At 56.3% G+C, this 18,489-nt stretch overlaps 1 protein-coding gene across 2 annotated transcripts in view; it reads left to right on the top strand.

Annotated features, from left to right (window-relative positions):
• SCUBE1 (signal peptide, CUB domain and EGF like domain containing 1) overlaps nucleotides 1–18,489 on the top strand; it is a 143,016-nt gene that overhangs the window by 42,814 nt on the left and 81,713 nt on the right. For both annotated transcript variants that reach the window (XM_021668664.2, XM_021668663.2), the window contains exon 4: nucleotides 8,029–8,163. In XM_021668664.2, coding sequence (XP_021524339.2) covers nucleotides 8,029–8,163 — 135 coding nt within the window. The remainder of the gene's footprint in view (nucleotides 1–8,028; nucleotides 8,164–18,489) is intronic.

The raw sequence follows: 18,489 nt of genomic DNA, 5'->3' as shown, positions 1-18,489 counted from the left end.
GGGCCGTGGTCACAGGGCAGCATCGTGCAGACCACTGTGAGGACTGGCCAGCGGTCTGCACTAGGTGGCAGACTCCTGTCCTTCCCTAGAGATGCACAGGACTCAGGTTGGGGAGGGCAGAGTGAGCAGACCCCAACAGCCAGCAGGTTTCACCACATCTCTGCCTCCTCTGGGCTGGCTTGCTGGGTTTGGACATGAGCAGTGAGCTTGCTTTTCTGGAAAGCTGACCTTATCATTCATGCACCTCGTCTCCCACCCTGAGCTTGGACTCAGGCCCAGGCCAAGAGGTCGACCCTGTGTCTTCTGCACACAGCCAACCTGCTGGGGAATCAGGAGCCCCAGGGAAGGCCTCAGCCAGGAGGCAGACAGGTCCTGGGAGACCCCAGGTGTCCCTCCTGCCTGCCCGTGCCAGCAGCTCCTGACAGCTCAGGGAGTGTTCTGGATCTGGCAGAACTTAGGCCCCTAAGCTCCAAGACCCATGTATATTTTACCCGAAATCTAACCCATCTGGTTCTCATTTATTTACACTGAACTCATCAAATGCAATTTTGCAAGAGCCGCTAGATAGCCAAGAGGCTTTTCTGCCTAAGCCGCCCTTCTGAAAGGAGCCAGCGGAGCAGGGAGCCTCAGCCCCCGGGGACCAGGTGGGAGCTCTCAGTGCTGGAGGTCGAGTTCACTTCCTAAGAGGGGCTGGGCACCTCTGCCTGTTTCCAGACCCTCCATGGGAGCTGGGACACCGGACAGTGCAGGGCCTGACACACAGTAGGCTCCTGACGGCCCTGAAAGCATGGGTGGGGTCTGAGCAGAACACAGAGTCTCTGTGTCAAATCGGGAAACATCTGTGGGAAACACAAAGCGACCAGGGCTGGATCCAGAAGTAATTTTTAGTTGTTATAAATAACTTCCAACCTGGACTCTTGCTCCAAAGTAGAACAAACAGCCAGCTATTAATAAAAACAAACAGCGTCCTGGGCCGAAAAGCACACCTCCCGGGGAAGCTGGTGCTGCCTGCAGAGGCCTTTCGAAGCAGGGCAACCTATGTTCTGCTGGTGTCAGCTCTGGAAACTCTTCTTGCTGGAAAACCACGTCAATCACAGCACATGGGTCCACTCCCACCCGTGACCCTTCATTGGCTAGCAGTGGGTGGAGGTGGGCAAGAGTCACAGCTGAGGGCCATCCGCCACCAACCCAGCGTCCAGAGCTGTGCTCATGCCGGGCACTGTACAGCGAGGTGATGGGACGTGACTTCAGAGACCCTGTGGGACCCTGTGCCATGTCCTGTTCCAACCAGAGTCATCACCGCAGCCACTGCCCATGGAGAAGGGATTGGGAGGGAGGGGCTGAAGGCTGAGAGACCCAGGAGAAGTGTGCAGCCTACCCCAAAGAGGAGGCTGAGGCCCAAGCCAGGGCTGTGCCATGGGAGCCAGGGACAGATGGGCAGGGTGGCGAGGAAAAGTTAGTGGCCTTGGTCAGACCCTTGGGAGATGGGCAGAAAAAAGGGGATTCGAGAGCAACAGGGTCCTCAGGTCTGGTGGCTGGGTGGGGTGAGGGCCAGACCCTGACCAGTGAGGCCCCTCTTTTGTGCTCCAAATGCTTGACCTTCCTTGACCCCTGTCTCCTTCCCTTCCTCCCACCCCTGCCCTCCCCCAGCTCCGCGGGCCGAAGGAATGAGAGCTCACTGCTCACAGGGAGCAGCCTTCAGGGACCTTCAGGGTCCGTGTCTTTTATCCCAGACCTCACTGGAGTCATCTTTTTCTGAGGGTGTCTCCCACCCCACGCCCCGCTGAAGCCCCTGTGGCAGGGCCGGCCGAGGTTCCACCTTCCCTTCCTCCCAGCTCCCTCGCCTGCCGTTTCACCCTTGGCCCGGAAGAGGGAAGGGCTCCAGCGGTTCCGATGGCACAATCACAGAGACGTTTTGTACCTGAAAGGAGGCTGTGGACCAGGGCCTTGCAGCCTCGACCTGGCCAGTCCAGGCAGCCATGAAAGGCTCCTCCCAGAGCCAGCACTGAGGGTCCTCTCTCCACTCTGACTCCTCTGTCTCTCCTACCAGTTGAAAGGATTTCCTGAAGGGAACCTCCTAGAGTCTGACCCAGAACCCAGGGGACCTCCTCTCCGCTTTGTAGCTAAGTCTCCGTGCTATGCCGAGGAGCTCCATGCCCTCTGGGAACACTCAGCTCTGGCCATTAATAAAGATGAAGGACCCATGAGCTGCCAGCAGGATTCGGAGGCGGGATGCTCCCCCTACCCCTCCTGGAGCCACCCAGGGATTTTGGACCCCGGATTGGAAACAGGCATACTTAGGGGCCTCACTCCGCACAGCCTCAGCCCTGGCCCAAGACCTCAGTGGTTTGGGACACTCTGCGTGTCAGGCGGCACAAATGTCTTCTGTGGGAACTGCCCGCCCCCACCCCCCTAGCTGAACTGGTGTGGGGACCCGGACAGGGCTGGGGCTTTTGAGCGCTGTGTGGGGTCTCGCCAGGGCAGGGTGCAGGCCTCGGAGCAGCCTCGCTCACTCTCCATGCCCACGGCCTGGCTCTGCTGCTCATCTTAGCCCAGCATCCAGGACCCAGTCAGCCACCTTTCCCTGGTTGCTGCCAGAAATCTCCTGTTGGAGAGGCTGCAGGCTCTTCCCCGCCTGGGCCCTGCCCTGCCCCTTCCACATACCTTTGCTTTCAGAACGCCTCTGCCGCCTCCAGGATCCCTGGGCTCAGGCCACATCTCTCTGCTGTCCTCAATGCAACTTACCTCACCTCTTCCAGGAAGCCTCCTATCTCTATGCTCTGGCCCAGGGCATTGGAGCTCCCTGGCAGCTCAGGGTACTGTGGCACAAAGTAGGTGCTTGGTGTTCATGGAGTGAATGAATGAACAGAGACATTTCAAGTGGATTCAAAAGGCAAGAAAAACTTCAATCTGGACAAGGAGGGGAGGCTATTCTGGGAGGAGGGTGGTATCTGCACACAGGCAGAGGTGAATGGGTGGGTGTCTTCAGAGAGCAGCAGCACGGGACTCCTGGAGAGTGGCTGGAGAAGTGGGCAGGCTGTGAGAGCCTTGAAGGAACCCCCTCCTGCCCAGCAGGAACCAGGACAGCACTCTGCCCCAGGACGGCCCCATGATGGTAGTGAGCTCCCCGGCCCTGGCGTGTGCAAGCATAAACTGTGCCTTCACGTTTACTCTCCTGACATGAGCACTCACTCTTGGCCTGCTCCACTGCTCGGAGCAGGGATATGGAGGAGACTCGGCTCTGTCCTCACCCCAGGGCAGGGACAGGACCACCAAGCCCTCTGGTCCAAGGCAGAGGAAGGAATTAGCGAAGGAAGGCAGATCTGGCCTGGAAGCTGGGGTGGAGTGAATTATGCTGGGCACCAGAAAGACTCCACAGAGGAGGAGGCTAAGCACTGGGTTTTGGAGAGGTGGGCATATGGCATCCAGGGGGGTTTGTGAGCATTGGCATGTAGGTACCTTAGTCTCACCACCATCACGGCTTGAAGGGGCCTCACTCACAGCTGAACCCTGGAGGAGGGGAGTGAGGGCTTTGGGCTCATGGGGCTTCCAGTCCTCCTCCTGCCTCTTTTAGAGCTTTGGGGAAGTCTATCCCCTTCTCCAGGCCTCAGTTTTCTCATCTGAGAATCAGGGATGATAAGAATAATGCCCCCGGCGAGGAGCCGTTGTGTGGATTGATTAAGATCATGCCTGAGCTGGGCCTCACTGGAAGCAGGTGCCGTTATTTTCGGTGGTGAGGCTGTTAACCCCGCCCAGCTTCCGTGCTCCCCTCTGTGTTCGGGCATGGGTCGGGGCAGAATTCTCACATGGGGCCAGCCACCCAGGACACATCCGTGCACTGACAGTCAGTTCTACAGGGCAGAGACGGAGGAGGGCTGCCCGCACCACCGGCACTCCAGGAGCCCCTCCAGAGGACACAGCCTGAACCCTGAAGCTCTGGGGGCTCTTCCCAGGGATAAGGCCTGGGCATCCCCTACAGGTCACAGGGCAAGACAGGGGTATTCAGAAATGTTAAGTTTATGAATATTGAGAAATGTTGAGTGTATGATACAATATATTGTTTGCTAGGAAGAGTGATGGCAAGGAAAACCTAGCTCCCCCCACCAAGTAGAAAACTGCTATTCTGAAGTGGCAGGACAATGTGTAAACGTCACACGCCGGTTAAAGCAGTTCTGTGAGACAGCTGACCCTGCCCCCGTGGCTCTCTCGTGGAGAATGCTTTTTAGTTTGTGATCAGTAGTAAGGGGGCACCAGCTGCCTACTGGGCGTGTTTTGTGTTATAAGACGAGACCGAACACCTGTTTGTTAATAATGATCACCTGTGCAGAGAGAATCGCTACGTGGCTCAGCGCCTGCTCGAGGCCCTCAGCCCGGAATGCGTTGCCCCTGAGGCTCTCAGCTCGGAAGGCTATTAGCCCCCGGATAGACCCACTTTGCTGTTCTGTCTGGGTGTCTGCTTCTCAGTACCTTCAGTGCCGCCTGGGTGGGGGTCCCTACAGCAGAGCTGGTCTCGGTACAGGGGCAGAGCTCAGGGAGCCTGACTCCCGGGTATGGGTTCCCCTCTTGCCATGAGTGGATGCCTCCAACCTCTCATAATGGGGTGTGCTGAGTGCTGGGGACCGTGGAGCGGTGTGTGCTGGGCTCACAGCACCCCTTGGAGAGGGCAGAAGGACTGTTTCCCGAAGTGCCCTGACAGGCCTGGCTAGGGCCTTCAGGTGAGCCCCATCTGTCCTGGGCTCATGGGCAGCATCTCACAGGCCCAGCTACCACAGCTGGACACTCTTCAGATCTCAGCGTGGGGCCCACTTGGAGTGCTGGAGACAGGGGTGCAGGGGGCATGCATGGGGCCTCAGGCCATCCAAGAGATTTGGCAGCCATGATTTCCTCCCCTCCTCAGGGGCCGGGGGTGAGGCCTGTTTGGCCCACGGTGGGAAAAGGGTGCAGAGGGGCAGCCCGTCTTCCCGCCTGCTTAATCTCAGGGCTTTATCACTTGGGAGTGGGGACAAGACATGTTTACATGGCCCTGCATTTGTTCCCCATTATTCATCAGCACTGGCGAGTCACTGTTCCCCGCTAGTGTAAACAGCCCTGGCCCAAGGCCCAGCCGCCCTGCCAGGTCACCGAGGGTTTGTAGATGCCTTACGTCAACTGTCCTTTGCTTCAAGCTCTCAGTGAGGTGAGGAGTAGCCAGGCCAGGCGGCTGCAGATGGGCGGCACCAGGGAGCTTACTCGTGACGGGGTGAGATAGCACTTCTACTCCAGAAACTCAGCATTTGAGGGTCTGTATCTGTTTTGCTTACTTTACAGTTGAACCTTTACTAGGGCTGGGGAAGCCAAGGCACAGAGCAAGGAATCTGAGAACCATGGGAAGAAAGGCGATGACTGTGGCATGAGAGGGGTCTGGACTGAGTCCCAGGGACACTACCCATGTCCAGGTCGCACTATTAAGTGTATGCCAGCACAGGCCTCTACAGGGTCTTATTGGCCCAGAGATGGAACTAACCCTAGGAATGCTGGGCCCTTCCTGATGCTCCTCGCGGCAAGCTGCATCTGGGGTTGACCTGCATGTGCTCAAGCTGACATGGGACTCTAGCTGTTGTGAGGAGCAGCCAGCTCTTCTCAGCGTTAGTCTGAGCGCACTCGCTGACACAGCCAGCTTAGCATGGGGCCAAAGGCACGCGCTCTGCAGCTAGACAGCAGGGCTGGGTCCAGCGTTCACTCTGATGTGCTGTGTCACTGTACTCCAGCTGCTTCAGCTCCCAGAGCCTGCGCATCCTCATCTGTAAAATGGGATCAATAACGTGACCTATCACACAGGGAGCCGTGAGCATCACATGAGCCTGTGCCTGACGCATCACACACACTCGAGGGCTGTTTGCTTTGTGTTATTAACAGGATGAGTAGGACACAGGGCCTGGCTCGGTGCTTTTCATGGTCCAGGACAGGCTGGAGACAGACCCCAGGGGCAGACATGGCTGAGGCGTGGAGGGGAGGGAGGCGACCACTCGCCACACCTTGGGGCTGCCCCCAGCAAAGGTGGCATTGGCACTGGGCCCCTAGGGAGTCCTAAGCAAGGCTTTGTTGAATGGAGAAAGGTGCTGAGGATAGTCCCTCTCCCTCCTCCCCAGGCTTCCCCCAGTCACACTGTCAGGTCGGGTCATGGTGTGATCACATGGCTCCTCAGCAAGGGCCACCACTACCAGGTTAGCTGTAACTGCAGGTGGCTTTTAGAGTTCAGAGCTCTGCCTGCCTCCTCTGGCTGCCCACACGGCTGACATTTGAGCTTGCCAAAGAATAATGGCCTTGCTGTTGGCCTCAAAGGCAGCCGCACAGTCTCTTAGGTGGTAAAGTGGTCTGTTGCCCATGAGTCTAAATAGGACCCAGCTCACATCACTCCACAGCTGAGTCCTCTCCTGGTTCAGTGCAGGTCACCAACTCTCTACCTTTTCACGTCCTTTTGGTTCCAACAGTAGAATATGTCTGTGTTCAAAAGAAGTGTATCAAAAGCTCAACACCAAAGAGAGAGAGAGAGAGAGAGAGAGAGAGTGTGTATGTGTGTGTGCGCGTTGGGGGCCGGGAACTGGCTAGAAGCAGTCAGTAGCTCACGCTGCCTTTGTGGTTTTATATATTTGCCTATTAAAATGACAATACAGACATGGAACATTAAGGTTTAAGAAGCCCTTCTTTCATTAAACAAACTGACAGAGTAGGGGGTTATGACTCTGGTAATTGAAACATGCTGCTCTGTTCAAGACCAGAACTCCATAAAGACTCTTTTCAACCAATAGCACCCTTTGTGCCAGCGGCCTCTGGTCAAAAATGAGTGTCGGCCCTGAGATCGGCCTCTCCCCGAGACTGGGAAAGACCGCTTGGCAGCCTTCTGCAGCCGTCTCGGCAGCCAGAGGTCAGGGCCTTTTCTTAATAAAAACCTCCTCATTCTCGGGGCTTTTGAAATCAGTTGCAGGGCACAGAGCCTCAGGCACAGCCCTGTGCTCCAGCCCACCGTCATGTTATGCTGCTGCTGGTAACCCTAAGCTGGGTCAAGAAAGAGGGGCTTGTGGGGTGGAGCTGGCAAAGCTCCCTGTGTTGGGACAGCTGCTGTAGGCTGCTCTGTCTTCCTAGAGAGGCGGGGTCTGGCGATGTCAGTGAGAGCCGAGGTTTCAGGGTCAGATCACCAGGTTTGAATCCTGCCTCTGCCACTTACCATGTGTAGCACTTTGGACAAATGACTCTGCCTCTCCACACCTAAGTTTCCTCATCTATAAAATGCACTGGCACCTGGATCTGATTTACAGGGTTGCTGTGAGAATTAAAGGAATTAATACAGGTAAGATGCTTAGAACAGTGCTGGGCACACAGACAGTACTGTTCAGTTCAGAGTGAGCTAGCATCATAGCCATTGAACTATTTCCATGAGTAACTTCCAGGAGTACCACTGTGCAGCATCACCATAGAGTCCCACCCTGCCACTGTAGCCCAGCGCCACGGAGTCCCACCCTGCCACTGTAGCCCAGTGCCGCGGAGTCCCACCCTGCCACTTCAGCCCAGCGCCGCGGAGTCCCACCCTGCCACTGTAGCCCAGCGCCGCGGAGTCCCACCCTGCCACTGTAGCCCAGCGCTGCGGAGTCCCACCCTGCCACTGTAGCCCAGTGCCGCGGAGTCCCACCCTGCCACTGTAGCCCAGCGCCGCGGAGTCCCACCCTGCCACTGTAGCCCAGCGCCGCAGAGTCTACTGTACCCATAGCACAGCACAATGGCAGCTCACTGTAGAGTACCACCGTGGTGCATCACCGTGGAGGCCCACTGTAGACTACCACCATATTGCATTGCCATGGGGCCCACTGTAGGGTACCACCGTGGTGCAGGGCTGTGAAGGCTACTCCAGTGTCACCATAATACAGCACCAGGGAGGCCCTCTCCGGAGTCCCTCCCTTCAGGGCCATGTGAGGAAATTCACTGCCTCCCTGTCCCGCCAGCCCATCATCCACTGCTTCCAACTCAGGTCCCCTTGTGTTCCTCTTCTCACAGATGTGGACGAGTGTCAGGACAATAACGGTGGCTGCCAGCAGATCTGCATCAACACCATGGGCAGCTACGAGTGTCGGTGCCACGGTGGCTTCTTCCTTAGTGACAACCAGCATACCTGCATCCACCGCTCCAATGGTGAGTCCGGCCTGTGCTGAGCAGGCGTGCCCCTCCCCTCAAGATGGGCAGCCCCAGAGTCCCGTTCACCACATCTCGATTCCAGGGCCCTCAAGGTCAAGGCAGGGGATGTGGGTGGTAGTCTGAATGGCTGTTTTGCACGTCTGGTATTGGTTCTGTGTGGGCCTTCTTCCAGCTCCTTCCCTCTGTTGGCCACGCTAGGGCTGCGGGTGTTTCTTGTGTTTATGTGTGGGGCCGCAAGTGGTACGTGTGACCAGAGGAGCTGTTTTCCTTTCTGGGTTGGGGCTGACTGTGGCTGGGAAGAGTGAGGCACCATGCTCTGCAGGCTCCTTCTCTAAAGGGGGCTTGAGGCTACCTAGGCTATGTGCCAGCTTCTCTGTCTCCGTGAGCCTGTCAGTATCAGCGCCCGCCTGCAGAATGTTCATTGGGTTTCCTGCCCGGAGAGGGTCCTTGTGGTCAGGAGCCTGTTTTTTGGAGGCCAGGCGGGATGGCAGGTCAGCCTGGGAAGGTGCAGAGGGCCCCAGGAAGACACCTCACCAGCTGGAGCACTAGATGGCAGACCCAGGCTGAAGTGGAGCCTGGCTGCCAGCCAAGCCCAGCAGGCGAAGGCACATGGTGTTAGGGCCTCAGTGGTCAGATCCTGGAGTTTGGGCTAAGGGCAGCAGGGCCTGTGAGGTGGTGGCAGAGCTGGCCAGAAAGCCAAGACACATGTGCTTGGTGGAGAGAGGCTTCCAGGCAAAGAACAGCATTTGGAAGGGCGCAGGCATCTCTTGCAAGGTTAGGCATCTTGAGGCAGGGCTGAGTGCTGCAGCAGAGTGGGCTGTGAGGGCAGAGGCAGCTGTCGTGAGCTGTCAAGGGAATAGATGTAAGGAAGAAGGCCTGGACTGCCCCAGCTCGAGCACACCCGCATTGCTGACCCTTGACAAGGAGGAGGCGCTGGAGGCTTGTCGGTGTTCCTGGAAAGGTCGAACCTCTCTAGTACACAGTCCCCGCAGAAGGCTCAGAGAGGGTCTACACTGAGAGGTGGGGAGCCAAAGGACATGCACTGCATTCCAGGCCAGCTGGACCCTGTGTGAATCCAGCTCCTCCCCTCCCACGCTGGAAGCCCTCCCTTGGGTGGCTCCACTGACTGCTCCCCAGCTTCCTTGCCCGCAAAATGGGGATGAGGTGTTACCTGGCAGGTGTTCAGAGATGGAGCAGGACCCTGGGATGAGGTACCAGCCTCCGGTGAGCAGGCAGGAGGCTGTGAGGTGCAACTCTGCCAGCGCAGGCATGAGTTTCATTAGAAAACAGTTTCTGAGAAAGTGAAAGCAAAACATTTAAAAAGTCCTCAGGATAATAAAGCGGAAATGCTCAAACAGGCTCCCTAGAATGCTTAGTGTTTGTTGCCTCGAAGACAGGACGGGCCTGCTCATCACGGCTCTGTGGTGTCCCTGGAAGGACAGAACGTCCGAGCTCCGTGGCTCCTGGCACCTGCTGCTGTCACGTTGTCCACACTCCACCCAGGTGACTCTCCCTGGCATCAGGAGTTTATTTTGTGTCTTCTAAGACCTCCCCACTGGTGGGCCATGGGGCCAAGCTGCCCACGATGGAAGCAAACCCTGTAAACCAGGACTCTGAGCCCAACAGGTTGTATAAGAAGCAGACTTCTGGGGACAGAGTGAGCAAGTGCGAGGAGGGGCCCCTGCTTTCATCAAGGGAGGGGATTTCACAGAGTGACTGCTCGGAGCAGGCCGTGAAGTCCCAGGCCAGGGTGTGTGTGCTCTGTTCCTTTGACGCGCAGCTTTCTCCCCAGCAGGGCCCCTGGCTGAAAGGAGGGTGTGCGGTGGGAAGGTCACACCCGCAGCTACAGCCTATTTGTTACAGGTTTGGCCTGTAAGCATCTGCTATGCTGAGGACGAGGGTTTGGGAGGGGATGATGTGGGAGCAGCGACAGCAGCTGCTGCTGGAACCACACACTTACCCTGAGCCGGACATGGCCCTGAGCACTGCCCGAAGACCAGCTCACTCCACCCTCGCCACTGCTCGGCAAGGCTGGATTGCGACACTGAGGAAGCCAAAGCCAGTCAAGTTAGGGAAGAGGCAGAGCCGGGATCCGAGCCAGGAACACTAGCTGCGGGGCTCGCTCCTCGAGAGGTGATGAGGTGCATGAGGAAAGAAATGGGTGGTGGAGCAGACAGTGCTAGAGCTAATGAGAAAGTCAAGTGGGAAGCTTGTGGGTATAAGGTTTGTTAAGTTCTCGCCGAGTTTAAAATGAAGAAACCGAGGCCAGCACGAGAAGATCCAATGTGAAGAATTTATTCGGTTCCCGGGCAAGGTTCTGGGGTCCGACGGGAGGGAGGAGGGCCGGAGAAGTCACATGGACTCCTCTCAGACGTGGGGTTTTATAGGGAGTGGAGGTGTTTGATTGGTTGTGGGAGAGCAGGGTGTGGGTAAGGCAAGACTGCTGTTAGGTAGAGTTACAAGACTTTGTTTGCATACAAGACTTGACTGCTATTGGCTAGAGTTACAAGACTTCATTTGCATACTGGTGGGGTTTTTAAGGGAAGGCTAGGCTGTGCAAGGGGGTGGACGTGTCCGAGCTCTCGGGAAAAAGGGGGGGTGGTATGCGTCCGAGCTTCCGGCGAGGTGACCAGCCTTACAGTGGGGAGTGTGCCAGGCCAGGGGTGGGAATGGGCACATGAAGAGCAGAACAAAGGGCAGGATGAAGAAGCAGAGCACGTGAAGCAGGAGGAGCCCAGGGTGAGGGGGTTGGGACAGGACAACGTGGGGCCTGGTAGGCTGCAGCAGGAGTTTGGATTTCAGCTGTGGGAAAGCTGGTTAAGCAGAGGCGGAAGTGATGCTTAGGGAAGGGGGAGGGCATCTGGGGGAGCGCCGACATGTCCACGGGCTGGTATCACATAAATTGTGCAGTGGCTGATGTTGGGTGGGACCCTGGGGACACATGGCTCACTCCACCCAGATGCCCCAGGTGGCCAGATCCTGATTTTTAAGGAAGCCAGGAATCCCGGTTTAACCAGAATATGGATTTGAGGTCTTCAGTCCCAGTCTGCATTGACCAGCGTGTTGGCTAGAGAAGCGCCTTCTCTCCTTAGGGTCTTTGTGTGGCCTCTGCTATCTAAAAAACAACAGATAACTTATTGGATCACTCTCGAAGGACAAACTGCAGCATTCCCAGGGGTTCCACGGCTGTGTGGAAGACCCGAAGAGGGCAGAGCACGCACACAGCACACGGGCCAGCTGCCCCTGAATGCCCATGGGGAGACAGGGACCTGGGGACTAGGCGGGTTGTCTGCCTCTCTGAGCCTCAGTCCGTTGCAACAATTGCCCACCATTAGTTCAACTGCAATAATGATTGTTACAGCTCTCAGCGAGAGCATGTCAGAGGAGCTAAGACTGAGCTTGTTTTGCACACAAGTGACCTTTGATTCCCGTAGCTCCTGGGAGGGCTGATGGATCGCGAGCCATTTGGCAAATTAGATTCCTCCTATCACCTGACTCTGCCTAATGCCTGTCCAGTTCTTTGGAGCCTACCCCTGAACAGGGAGAAAAGCACACAGGCTGGTTTTGATTAGATGGAACCAGATGCGTGAGAGGGGTTGGCCCAGATCAGTCCAGGCTCCTGGCTGAGAAACACAGGGCTCGGCCCTTCTGAGGGCCCCGCTTCCTAGGCGCCAGTGCACACCCGGCCCAGGGTGTGGCTGTGACCCAGGCTGGGCTTGGGAGGATTAGGCTCTCAGCTCCAGTTCTCCACGCGCTCTGCCAGTCACTCTGGCCTCTTCGGGTGTTTTCAGCTGTAAAATGGGCCTAGCTGTCAAATTTTCACCATTAGCGGGTAAATGCTCTGTCGCTATCAAGGGCAGCACCTGTCCTAGGAGTGGTGACTGATGCAGGAGCTTCTTCAGGTCTTTAGAACACAGGCTTGATTTGCGGGACTCACACAGGCTGCTCCTCTGTGCCCACACTGGGCGGGAGGGAAGCAAAGACGTTGGGATCTGGCCAGTTTCCCTCTGCTCAGCACTTCCCAGCACTGGTTCTAGCCCCGTGATAGCCCCGCCTACCTCCCACTCAGCCCAGCCTGATAAGTGCCTACAATCCCACCTCTGGCCATAGCCCCAGGGGCCTGCCTGCTGCCCCCATCACAGCCTTGCGCCTGGTATGCCCAGAAGGTAGCACCTTCAGGCTCTCCCTCTCCCATGCTGCTCTTCTCATCTGTAGCTTCTGACGGATTAATGCCATAGGAAGATGTGGCCTCCTGGAGGAACTTTCTCCTTTTCTCTCAATGAAGAATTCTTTCTTTCAGTCTGACCAGAATCCATCCAGGAGAAGAAAGGGCTCTGGAAGGCCTCAGTCTTACTAGCCACGTGATTGCAGGTCACTTGTATTTATCTGCTTGCTCATTCATTCATTCATTCGTGTGCCAGGTGCTCTGCTAGTCCCTAGTATCCGAGGCATGGTCCCCTGTGCAGCTTTCAGTCTGGAAAGGGGATCAAGTGCTATGCAGGGGTGCTGAGGGATGCTGTACAGTCATGAGCTTAGGGGAAACGCTCTGGGGATTCTGTGGCATTGGTTTTCTCATCTGAGCAGCAGAGATGCTCACGATGCAGTCTCCTCCTCCACCTGGTGAAGTATGGCTACTCCGAGGGCCCAGCACTGGCACTGGGCCGCACTGGCTGCCAGCAGCCTTGGGTTTGCAGTGCCCCTGGCCCTCCGTGCAGGAGGCTGTTGTGCAGGGCTCTGCTCTGAAGCCTCACCAGACGCCCCCTGTGGGCTGGCCTCAGCCTTGGTGGAAGGCACCAGAGTGAGAGAAAATGTCACATTGTCCCCATCATTGTAGGAAGCAACACAGACTCACAAGGGGGCTTCAGGCCCAGCGGCCTAGGCTAGAACCCCAGCTCTACCATGGACTAGCTCGTGACCTTGAGCAAGTAACTCAGCTTCTCCGTGCCTTACCTGTAAAATGGAGACAGTCATAATACCTGCTTCATAGAGTTTAAAAGGTGTTGAAAAGACAGTTTCAGTAAACATGGGCTCTTATTAATGGTATTTGTGACAGATGAGGAAACTGAGGCCCCAAGAAGGCAGGGCCTGGCCCAGGGCCCCACAGCAAGCCAACAGCAGAGTCAGGACCCGGGAGCTCTTGGAGCGAGGCTCTGCTGACGAGTGCTAGGTGCTGTTCTGGAGCCTGCGCATTCGGCAGAGGAGGAGGGAGAGGAGCAAGAGGCTGGCTTTGTCCTCAAGGAACTAGCGACTGATGGTCCTTGCACCTGGGTTCATCTGTGAATAGGGCAGTACATGCCAACATCCAGGGCCCAACGAGAAGGCATTGTCCCTCATCCATCGGCTGAGCGCTCGCACCTATCCAGCCTCAGGGCAGCCCTCCAGATTGCCCAGCCACCCGTCCTTCCTGCAGAGGTTTGAGTGCTGGGCACAGGGAATCAGGAGTCACGACAGAGAGGGAGCACCAGGGCCCTGCTCCTCCCCCACCCTGTCTACTGGCGGCTCCCACACTTAGTCCTCAGTGACAGCAGCCCACCCATGGACAGCCTATTCTGAGCTGAGCCCCCAGGGAAAATTGTTGGGCTCTGCCTCTTCTGTGCACCAGTGGCCCCCTCTGTCCCCTGCCCCTATTGTCGCTGGTGGCAAGCTCCAGAAAGTGGCTTTCTGCCTCATAGTGCCTGTGTCCCTGCAGCTTGGGAGCTCCCTAAGGGCAGGGACTGTGTTCCCCACGTCTCTGAGTCCTGCTGCCAACTTGGGCCTTTAGAAAGGACAGAGAAGGAAGGAGGAAAGGAAGGTGGGCATGGGTGGAGCCGGGACGGGACTGGGAACAAGGCAAGGTGGTGAACAGCTCAGTGTGGATGTTGAGCGTCGAAACAGCACTCAGCTCACAGCGCACTCAGGTCGCGCTGTTAGATATTGGTCAGTGTGGGCTGGTAGACCGTGTGGTTGGGCCGAGCAGGGGGCCGGGTAATAGGGGTCCTCTATCGATGAGGGTCCCCATTTGGGAGAAATCAGGCCACATGCACAGAAAGCCTGCTGTGCAGCTGCTCGGCTGGGGTTTTCTGCACTGGAACAGGCCATGGGGCAGGCTGAGGCTCTCCCCGCACGGACTCCATGAGTTTACCCAAGTGCGTTTCGCCTTCCGGTTAAAGTTGGGAGTTTGTTTAAACACATGTATAAATACGTGTAGGAAACCGCATTGCCCTCCCCCCACAGGTATTCCTCGTGGGACCCAGACCCACTGTTCACAAAGCTCAAGACTTGGCATCAAGAATGATGTTGGCCCCAGCCAGAGTCAGAGGTGGGGCCAGCAGTCGGAAAGCTTAGTATCTGGGGTCAGTCCCTTGTGTGAAATGTGATGATATGATAGCAAGAGCCCCACCAATGCATGCTCACGTGTGCCAGGACCCCCCACCAGGCTCTTTCCACGAATTGCCATTCACTGCATTCTTGCAGTGCCCCATTTTCCAGATTAAGAAACTGAGGCACTGAGAGGTTAGGAAACGTGCACAAGGTTGCCTGTGGCTTCAGGAGACCGGGGGGTCTGCCAATCTGGCCCCAGAGCCCGGGCTCCTTACTGCCTGATAGTAAAGAGAGGAGCAACGGGGAAGGTTCTGAGACCCCCCTCAGTCATAGGCCCAGGTGTGGTGAGACATGGGCAGGACCTGAGGTTCAGCAGAGATGCCTTCTCAGCTGGCACCACCTGCAGCTCCAGGCACCGAGTACGCCTCTTTAAGTACCAAGAGTTCAAAAGCCATCTTGCGGGAGGGGTTTTCTGCAGGGTGGCACGCACTTTTCTCCCACCACGGGAACAGCCTGAATGGGCTTGGCCTCTATTCTTTCCTACAGGTTAGGATTCTGGTGATGAGCTCAGTTATGGAGACAGAAAATGGTTGTTGATGTTTATCCACACACTGAATGTCCCCAGACCTCTGACCTAAAAGTAAACTCTTTTCTTTTGACAGAGCTGTTATGAAGTGTTAAGTACCCTGTGTCGTAGTGGGGCTTGCTCTGAGATCACAGCGTGTTTTCCTTACACAGACCACGTGAGAGGCTGAGGGCCCAGGCTTGCAGATAAAGTGCGTGAGCTTTAGAGCAGCCATGTGCCTCATGGGAGCCATTTCCACTCATTTCTGAGTACTTGCTTTATGACCTCTGGTTAAATTATTTTGCTTATAAAACCCATGCATGAAGTATTTTGGGGATCTGTTCATTTTATCTGTAACCTTGCAAGGGCAAATACCTAACTGTAACTAGAGTCAAAACAATAGGGTTTTTTTTAGAACTTTTTATTTTGAAACAATTGTAGATTCATAAGAAGCTGAAAAATAGCAAAGAGTGGTCTCAGGTGTCCTTCACCCAGTTTCCCCCAATGGTGGCATCTTACACACTAGAGTTTAATATCAACCAGTAGCTGGACGTTGGTACAGTGCGTGAGTGTGACGTGCCATTTGTGACATGCAGTTCCACATCACCACCACCGCAGTCAAGAATTCCCATTTTATTATCATTGAATAAGATCCAAACCAGTACGCTTGTGAGAATGAAAGGAGATACTATGATTAATTATGCCGGGGCTGTGGGTACCAACTGGGACTGTCACGTCGGGTCACCCTAATATTACTTCATTTGATCCCTTGAACGCTCATGTGGGTACTAATATTATCAATTGTAATTCCTCGAACCCTGTGAACTGCGTACTGGCTGCTCCCGTGTTACAGATGTGAGTCAGAAGCTCAGAGAGGCAAATAGTGTATCCGATAGTGGCGGGACTGGAACCCAGGTGGTGTGGGTTCAAATCACAACCCTCTCCCATGACTGCCTCTCAGGGTTTAAAGGAATCGCAAGTGCCCCTATGGTTTCCCCCTTCTTTTTTCAAGTGTGGAAATTGGGTTCTAAGGAGAAGAGGGACCTTCCTGCCTAATATGCTGGTCAGCCTGTGGTGCCCAAATCTGCATGTGCCTGGGCAGGGCGTGCTGGATAAGGAACAGGCCTGGGGGCTTGGCCAGCAGACTGCTCAAGGGAGAGGAAGCTGAGCTCAGGGCTGGAGCCAGTGGGGTGTGGAAAGGGGCTGGAAAAGCCCACAAGAGGCCAGGTGCGGTGGCTCACACCTGTAATCCCCGAACTTTGGGAGGCTGAGGTTGGTGGATCACTTGAGGTCAGGAGTTTGAGACCAGCCTGACCAACATGGAGAAACCCCATCTCTACAAAAAATACAAAAATTAGCCAGGCATAGTGGTACTCCTGTAGTCATAGCTACTTGGGAGGCTGAGGCAGGAGAATTACTTGAACCAGGGAAGCGGAGGTTGCAGTGAGCTGAGATCATGCCACTGCACTCTAGCCTGGGTGACAGAGTAGGACTTCATCTCAAAAACAAGGAAAAAAGAGAAGCCTGCAAGAACAGGTGGCCTCTAGGTAGGTGGTCAGCAGACAGAGGGGCCAGAGTGACAAAGGCAGAATGCTGTTGGAAGGGTGGAGGGGAGATTGGGTAGCAGCAGGGGGTTGTGGTAGAAATAAAGGGCAAGGGGCTGGCAGGGTCATCTGGCTCCAGACCTTGGTGGAAAGCAGTGGATTGGAGGCAGCTGACCTTGTAAAACAACTTCAAGTAGAGCTCTGAAGACAGGGAGTCAGAAACCCTGGGAGGAGGTGCAGGCCTGCCTTGTCACTTTCCTGGAATGGTGTCTGGAACAGAGAGACTCCTTAGACGCCATCCACCAGCCTGTGCCATCTGACTCCGGGCAGTTCCGTGGCTGCCCCAGGTCCACGGTGCCTGCTGGGATGGGTGCCTGTGTCCATCCTGGTGTCTGTCTGTTTCTGTCTGGGCCTCACTAGAGGGTGCTTCAGCCCCTGCCCTGTGCCTGACACTTCTCCTGTGTGGGTGCTTTGGATTCTCTTCCAACCTAGCTGAGACCCCAGGGCCACTGCCTCTCAACTCCCTTCTCAACTCCCTTCGCCCTGTTGACTGTCCAGCTGCTCCTGCTGCCTGGGTCCCTCTTTTGGGCCAGCCTGTCCTCGCATCATGGCCAGGGGTCCTCTGATGCCTAAGATTCCAGCTTGTTCTGGTTGGCCAGAGGAGTTATTCTCCTAGCAGCCATGATTACCCACAGGAGAGAGCGGGCCAGGAGCCTGAAACCAGACCCGAAGCTGGCAGAACTCAGAGGGACAGGACCCTGTCTAGCAGGAATTTGGACTGTGCTGTGACAGGGAAGGAGTGCCCTGCGAGCCGTAAGGAGAAGGAGTGTGATCCCATTTTAGAAAGACCACAGTTACCTCAGTGGTACAGATGAAGCAGGGAGCAGGCCAGAGAGATCACTGGAAGCCCTCAGTGTCAGAACCCATGCAGGAACAGCAAGGGGAGAGGGCAGGATGGCTGAGGGGGAGGGGAGGTGACAGGAGGGTGGCTGAGGAGGTGACAGGAGGGTGGCTGAGGAGGAGGTGACAGGAGGGTGTCTGAGGGGGAAGTGACAAGAAGGTGGCTGAGGGAGGTGACAGGAGGGTGGCTAAGGAGGTGACAGGGTGGCTAAGGAGGAGGTGACAGGAGGGTGGCTGAGGGAGGTGACAGGAAGGTAGCTGAGGGAGGTGACAGGAGGGTGGCTGAGGAGGTAACAGGAGGGTGGCTGAGGAGGTGACAGGAGGGTGTCTGAGGGGGAAATGACAGGAAGGTGACTGAGGGAGGTGACAGGAGGGTGGCTGAGGGAGGTGACAGGAAGGTGGCTGAGGGAGGTGACAGGAAGGTGGCTGAGGAGGTGACAGGAGGGTGACTGAGGGGGTGGGGAGGTGACAGGAGGGTGTCTGGGGGAAGTGACAGGAAGGTGGTTGAGGGAGGTGACAGGAGGGTGGCTGGGGGAGTTGACAGGAGGATGGCTGAGGAGGTGACAGGAAGGTGGCGGAGGGAGGTGACAGGAGGGTGGCTGAGGGAGGTGACAGGAGGGTGACGGGGAGGTGACAGGAGGGTGGCTGGGGGAAGGTGACAGGAGGATGTCTGAGGTGACAGGGTGACGGGGGAGGTGACAGGAGTGTGAGGAGGAGGTGACAGGAGGGTGGCTGAGGGGAATGTGACAACAGGGTGGCTGAGGGGGAGGTGACAGGAGAGTGGCGGAGGGGAAGGATGAGTGAGGGGAAGGGACAGGAGGATGGGCGAGGGGAAGGGACCGGAGTTTGGGTGAGGGGAATGTGATGCCAGGATGGGTGAGGGGAAGGGACAGCAGGATGAGTGAGGGGACAGTGAGAGACTTGGCAAGCGGACTCTCAGCAGAGCCCTGTGTCTGCCCCGGGTTTACACTTCAGGGAGGCCTGTTACCCGTGTCACATAGGTGTGGAATATTT

This window comes from Aotus nancymaae, unplaced genomic scaffold (genome assembly GCF_030222135.1).
Source record: "Aotus nancymaae isolate 86718 unplaced genomic scaffold, 86718_ANA_hifiasm-v0.15.2.pri h1tg000076l, whole genome shotgun sequence".
NCBI classification, from domain to species: Eukaryota; Metazoa; Chordata; class Mammalia; order Primates; family Aotidae; genus Aotus; species Aotus nancymaae.
The sequence above is the reverse complement of the archived record's forward strand: the minus strand, read 5'-3'. Positions and strand labels throughout refer to the sequence as shown.